This window comes from Poecilia reticulata, linkage group LG6 (genome assembly GCF_000633615.1).
Source record: "Poecilia reticulata strain Guanapo linkage group LG6, Guppy_female_1.0+MT, whole genome shotgun sequence".
Taxonomy (NCBI): domain Eukaryota; kingdom Metazoa; phylum Chordata; class Actinopteri; order Cyprinodontiformes; family Poeciliidae; genus Poecilia; species Poecilia reticulata.
The window spans coordinates 22,492,046-22,498,988 of NC_024336.1; the positions used below are offsets into that span (position 1 = coordinate 22,492,046).

A 6,943-nucleotide genomic window follows, 5' to 3' on the forward strand; every position below is an offset into this window, starting at 1 on the left:
CACACACACACAAATACTTTGCTGTGCTGGACAGAGGTCAGTCCCTCTTACCATGCTATAAGTCTGTTGTTCAACAACACCAAATAACGCACCGTAASCTAAATATTTGCAGTAAAACAGTTAAACTGTTGTTTTCCTTCATAGGTATCCCTCATACCTAGCTATAAGTCTGTTGTCTAACACCAAATAATGCATGCAAGCTATTGTCAGAAGGAATGTCAGACATATCCTATTGGTTTCTCATGCTTGAGGACACACACGCACGCACACACATGCAGCAAGACTCCCCCGCCCCATTCTTTAATGACAGATACACACGCACACGCAGCATGACAATCTGTTTAAAACCGGAGATAGTTACATTATTCCTAATCTAATTCAACATGGTTTAGAATATAGTATATTTATTTATTCACTTACAAGTAAATGATTCCTATTGGTTAATTCAAAGAGTTCGGGAGGAGTTAACGCTGAGCAGATGGTCACAGAGGGAGGTCAGGAGGTTACAAAGTTTCCGTATGATTAAAGTCTTTGTTCGTAGGGGGGGGGGATATCCGGTCACAGGAAGGGGGGAGGGGTTTAATATCAAATAATCCTTCAAACTCCAATTAAAATTTGACTGAAGGGTATCGGAGGTCACAGGATCACAAACGTCCTATGGGGTGATGCAAAGTTTCCATAGGGGAAGGTCACAAACTTTCCATAGGGGAAGGTCAGGAGGTCACAAACGTCCTATGGGGGGAGCGGGAGGGGGTAATTAAAGGGGGCGGGGTTTGATAACGTTTAATTCATCAAACTCGGATTAAAATTTGACAGAAGGGTGTCTATATATCTCTCTTGCATCTACTAAATACCATTTAATATGAACATTTATGCAGTCTTTTATTTTAAGTTAAATGCTTTTAGTCATTATTTTTGCAGAACTCATTTTTCAGTTTGAAATTGAAAAGGATTTTAAATGTTATGGCCAAAACTTTTTAATATGCACTGTATTGTAGTTATGCTAGCAATGCTAATTACTAAAATAGGAAGCTCAGTTGAATATATCCAATATCCAATATCCTTATTTTAAAATAACAGTAAAAATATATATTTTTTTAATGAAAATCTTCTCTCAAATAACACATTTCCCCTGATTCTACTGATGAGTGGTCAACACATCACTGTGGTTTGACAAAAAATATTATAAACTGTGTTTTTTATGTCTTCCTACAATATAGTTGTTAAAGAGAGAACTAGACTGGCTAAAATCTGCATGTCAAAGACTCACAAAAACTTAAGATTAAAAGTTGTGCACACAATTCTAACAAGAGCCTCTTTAACATGGACCTTTATGAAAGCAATACATTCAAAATTCAAAAATAAAGAAATTGAATTCTGCATAGATATCCATTATGTTACGACACAATTCTGTGCAAAACTCTTGAGTCTTCCATCATTTCTTGACATTTTGCTTCCAAGAATCACAATGTACTATTTTAACCACTTTTGAACAATATTAAAGCTGTCACAATTTTTTTTCCAAAAGGCTTTTAGATGTCATTAAATCTTTAAAAATTGTAACAGTTACTGCCTTTGTTTCAAACATGCTTACCAGTCCGCACAGTTAGAGGTGCCTGACCGCAGCTCCATATTCCAAACTGTGCAATTGTGAAGACTTGAATTCTGTATCTCGTGTAGGCGTCAAGTCCTCCGATTATAGCTGTGTAGAACCACTTCCTGTTGGTCCTAAAGACCCTGGAGATGTTGCTAACTGCTCTCTCCTGTCGCAAGGACACATCTTCACAGTGTACAGCCAATGCCCATCCAGCCGTGCATCGAGTGTCTGGCAGCATCCAGTGTAAAGTAATCTGACTAGCTGTTATTGATCCAACAGAGATGTTTTGAGGAGGAAGCGGTCCTGCAGGCATAAATATTCCACGTTAGCACCTATTTGCATAATGTCTTTGTTGCCTATGTATGTGATAAGTCATCAGCAGACTCACTCATGTATGCGGTCTGTGTTTGTCCCAAGATCCAGCTGAGGCCAGCATGGTGGGAGACCCGAAGGGTGAAAAAGTAAATGCTCCCCGGGGACAAACCTGTCACAGTTACCTCTCTGGAGGAGTGAAGAATCGGAACTTTGACTGTTTTTCTGAAACTCGACTGGGTTTTCCTCCCGTTTCTCCCCTCTGACTCCTTGCATCCATCTTCTTCACCGTGACACGAAAGGGCATTTTCACTTTCTCTATACTGGAGGAATATCTCAAAAGATGAAGAATGAGTAGAGCGCAGGGGTGAAAGGTCACTCCATCGAAGCTCTACGTGCTGGTCTGTCACCTGAGCCAGGTCGAATGAAAATGATGCAGGAGTTGAAGGAGCTGTTAGATGGAAAAATAGGTATGTGAGCCAGTGAAGAGGCACATAAGTCACGTAAGAGTTAATTGTTTAACAGCTTAGTGTTGTTCTTAGTTCTTATTAACTGTAAGTGACACAAGAAAGTATGTGCTTAAAGTACATGTATGTCATATTTTAGAGGTAGAAAAAAAACCCCAACATAATTCAAATAAATCAAAGAAGAGTCCATCCATCCATTTTCTTACACCCTTGTCCCTTAGTGGAGTCGGGAGGGTTGCTGGTGCTCAAAGAAGAGTCATAAATAATTTTAAAACAAACTTTTTGAAGCAAAACATTTCGGCCACATGAGAGTTGGTGTGCTGGTAAGATTTGGAGCACAAGTTTTATTTGAATGTTGACAGAGTTTTGGTTTTTCAAACTACAGTTTTGTTGTGTGGTTAATTACAGGAATACTGTGCTTGTGGATCCCTCTATAAAGTGCTAGTTTGTTTAGTCTCCAAGCTACAGTTCTAAAAAAACACCTTATCACTTCACTCTTCCTCAATAAATTAAAAGATGACTTTTCATTATCTAAAATCAACTTGGAGCGGAAGACTATGGAGACTTTCATATAATGATGCCTATGTTTGAGGTTCCAGACATAGGCATCATTGCTTTTTTTAACATTTTTCTCAATTCCTGTCAGGGAAATAAATGTAAGTATCAGGAGCAACAAGCATGAACAAAACTGAAAAGGAAAAATTGTAAAAATGATGATACAGGTCGTTAAGCGATATTCAATAGAATCAGCAGGATCTGGTTAATAGAGATGCACTGTGTACGCAATTTACTCTGGTATTGGCAGATGAATGGCAAAGTGAAGTCACAGAAGAAAGGAGTCAGGAAGTAGCCTGGTCCCGTAGCATTCCTCTGAAAAGCAAAACAGTCCGTCTGATTGGCTGGCAGCAGAGTCATAGTGTTTGTCTGATTATATGGCGAGCCATCAGACCAGAGTGGGAGGCCTTCCTCCTGTTGGGAGATGAGGGTAGACATTATGTGCTGAATGGACCGAACCACTAATTAATGCATCAAAAACAAACCTCCTCTTTAAGGAGGAACTGCAGGCATGAAGCTTTTACAGTTTGTAAAGTAAACTAATCTTGCCCGCTTACTAAAACTTCAGTGACAACTTTGATGCTTTCAAAATGGCAGCATCTAATTTCAACTGTCTAGTAATTCAATTTTGTATAGCTGATTTGTTGAGTAAGTGCCAAAGACTCTTGTTTTGTGCTTAAACTGACTAGAATTAATTTTTGAGATCCTAAGTCCAGTTGAGAACATGTAGCAAGACACGCAGATCTACAACCACTGTGACTTAGATGATTTTATAGCAAAAAACTGGCAAAACAATCAATCTCCATGTGAAGAAAGCTGGTACATGAAGCCAAAAGATTTTCAGATCATGTTGTTACAGTGAAAAGGGTGTTTTCCAAAATATTTACTCTGGGGATAAATATAAATGTAAATGATAATTTTCAGCCTATCATCATAAAACACTTTAAAAAATGTGTATATACTTTTCCATAGCACTTCACGATTCTTCATTACTTTGTGTTTGTCTGTCATATAAACTTACTGTAGTATACACTGAAGTAATGTTTTTCGTTTGTTTTGATTGTAACGAAAAGCGAAGAAATTTAAACATTTTTTTTTAATAAACAGTTTCCCACCTTTAGTATTTTTCATTGTTAAAAGATGCTAAATTTTATTCACAGAAATACATGAGCCAAACTAAGAATTTAACTGAACTTGTGGAATTAAAAGAAAATATAAAATATACTTTGGTTGGGCTAAAATTCAGAGCTTTATGTATTTAGTTGTGTGAAAAAAAATCTCAGCCTTATCGTTGAAGTAAATGTTTGCTTGTATTCTATATTTGTGTCCTAAATTTCATGTCTCAAGGCAACGTAAGAATCCCATGATCTGCATTGTTCAGAGTTTTCTGTAGGTTTCGTAACAAACCTATGTTTTTACATTCCACATTCCAGAACCATGTTTATGTAAAACAGGTTACCTGTTGGTCATTAAGTCCTGTCCACAGCAGCAGCAGGTGGTTGTCGCTCTGGAGGTAAGAAGATACAAACAGCAGATCTTCCGTGGTCTTCAAGTCGGCCAGGTGGCTTCCCCCCACCAGGTGTGTGCAGCTGCTCATCGCATCACTCCAACTCAAACCTGATCTCCTCACAGTGTAGCAACTCCTCCCATTGGCCAACCAGCCGTCTGGACACTGATCTGCAGTCAGACATTATCATCAGATCGGAGCATGGTGGCAAGCCTCCAGTCAGCTGAAGCTGCTGTCTTGTGATTCTTGGAGAGTACAATACCTGTTTCCACAAAAATCCTGAGTTTCTGCGTTAGTGTGATGCCAGGTTGAGGGAGGAAAATGGCCACCATGACTTCAACCATGTAATGTGTGCCAGGCTGGAGATTTTCTATTGTGAACTTGGACTGGATTGCCGAAGAGCTTCTGCTATAGATTCCAGTGACAGACTGGGTGTGCATATTGTATAGAGTCACGGTGGAAATGCTCTGCTGTCTGTGAAGTGATTCCCATTTCAGCTGGGCAGTAGAGGTGGTGCTGGATGCACAAAAAGAGGAAGGGGATACTGGAACTGAGGAGACAAACAATATGATTAACCTCATCTTTACAAATAAACTAAACCGATTTAACAGGAAATCCACTGTCTGTATAGAAACCAATTAAATGCAACACAAACATTCCTTTAAATCTACAGTTTAGAGACACCCACTGAAGTGAAAGGTCTTTGTCTCCAGCACTGAGTCATTCCTTCTTGCTTTCAGCACGATACTGTACCCCCTCTGGTCGTCACTCGTATGCAATCGTATCCTGCAGTCAGGAGAGCATGCTGAGCGATCAATGTGTTTTGAGAAGATCTGCCAAAAATGTTGAGACAGAGATTGAGAAATTAAAATACCCCCCATCATAAAACATGTAAATGTGAATAAACGGAGCTGCTGGATTCCATATTTTAAAGAGCTCTTCTTACCAACAGGCTACCTGCAGGCGTGCAGGTGGCTGTGTAGCTGTCTGCCTCTGAGTTGGAGGGGAAGGACTCAAATGCAACTTCAACCTCAACAGGATGTGAACGTTGGTCACAGGTCAACAAAACTACCTGTAATTTTCACAAAAGTAATTATTGGTACAATGCCGTGAAAAGGTCTTAAACGGTTTGTCACATTACAACAACTTTATGTTATTTCATCATTTGATTTGATAGACTCACACAAAGTAGTGAATAATTGTGGAGTGGAAGGAAAAATAGGGTTTTCTTTAAAATGTTTGTGGCACTAGCAGCCTCTATATCAGACAGGTAATGAGCAGACAAGGAAACAACGAAGGTCCCAAGGTTAGGATTTGAACCCCGGATGACTGATTGACCCCCCAGTCTGCACTTTTCATTTTATAATCCTGTTTTGTTGAAAGATTTTACAGATGGCAGCAAGCAATCTGCTATGTCTATTAGGTCCTTTTCAGAATTAGAATTCATTTAACTCTTTCAGAACTAGTTTAGCTTATTATTTACTGCTTTGTCCACACAAATGGTTGTAACCTCACAACTTGTGAAAAACAACTTGGCAAAAGTGCAAACTAATTCTTTGACATTATAAAATTTTGAGGCAAAGAAGCAAAAAAAATACATGTAATAATCTTACCTGCCATAAACTGCAAAGCAGCCACAGATGCTTTGTTTGAGTCATTGGGAATCACTTTCAAAATATCATACATCCCACAAGAGTCTCCTTTCATCATCAGTCACCTACAGCAGAGTTCCTTCATCAGTCCAAACCGAATGGTGTTTTCAGCCATTGATGGACTTCATATGAAAACCCATTGAAGCTGTTGTATGCAAGCATCTCCTGTGGAAAGTCCCATGCTATCCAAGTCGCTGACGCACAGTGAATGTCAAGTTTCCTCGGTGGAATGATTTATTTTCTAAAACTGTTTGGAAGCTACAACTTTGTTCTAAATTGCCTTTATGCAGCATCTAAATTTTAAATTTCGCATGTACAAGGAGTAAAGGTTTTACACAAGAAGAAAAAAGTTTCTCGTTCGTTGCAGGAGGAGGAAAAGAACGAAGAGGTGGAGGACGCATAAAGGTATTTGGTGTGTGAAAGTGGGAGTTTGAGAATTTGTTAGTCTTAGCCAATTCACTCTGCCTCCTTGTTGAGATTAAAAACAATTCACCATGACAACTAGGAGGACACAGAGTGCTGAGCTGCAGAAACGTGGTGCAGAGGGCGTCAGGATTGGGATGTGCTCGCTGGAACAAAGGCTGCAGTTATTTACAATATTATTCAGCTTCTAAAGCTGAAATGTATCTTTCACCCTATCCAGAGTATGAATAGTTTGGCTCAGAATCTGGGTGTGGTGAACCGGTGGCCCATACTGAATGACAGTAATGATCAAAAAAAGAGAAATAAATAATTGACAGATAAAAAAAAAATCAACTTCCACTTAACAAATACCTCTCAGAAGTCAAATTATAAACACGTCAGCACTGCAGTTGTATATATGTGTATATATACATGTGTATATGTATATATA

General features: G+C 39.0%; 1 protein-coding gene across 1 annotated transcript in view; it reads right to left on the reverse strand.

Moving 5' to 3' along the window:
* Nucleotides 1-6,452, reverse strand: part of LOC103466668 (uncharacterized) — a 22,998-nt gene extending 16,546 nt beyond the window's left edge. Inside the window, exons 1-8 of the mRNA XM_008412414.2 lie at nt 6,052-6,452; nt 5,385-5,510; nt 5,127-5,271; nt 4,701-4,988; nt 4,391-4,608; nt 3,168-3,345; nt 1,986-2,360; nt 1,595-1,900 (exon numbers count right to left, since the gene is read on the reverse strand). Of these exons, the coding sequence (XP_008410636.2) occupies nt 1,595-1,900; nt 1,986-2,360; nt 3,168-3,345; nt 4,391-4,608; nt 4,701-4,988; nt 5,127-5,271; nt 5,385-5,510; nt 6,052-6,096 (1,681 nt within the window). The 5' untranslated portion in view covers nt 6,097-6,452. The remainder of the gene's footprint in view (nt 1-1,594; nt 1,901-1,985; nt 2,361-3,167; nt 3,346-4,390; nt 4,609-4,700; nt 4,989-5,126; nt 5,272-5,384; nt 5,511-6,051) is intronic.
* Between the last annotated feature and the right edge of the window lie 491 nt (nt 6,453-6,943).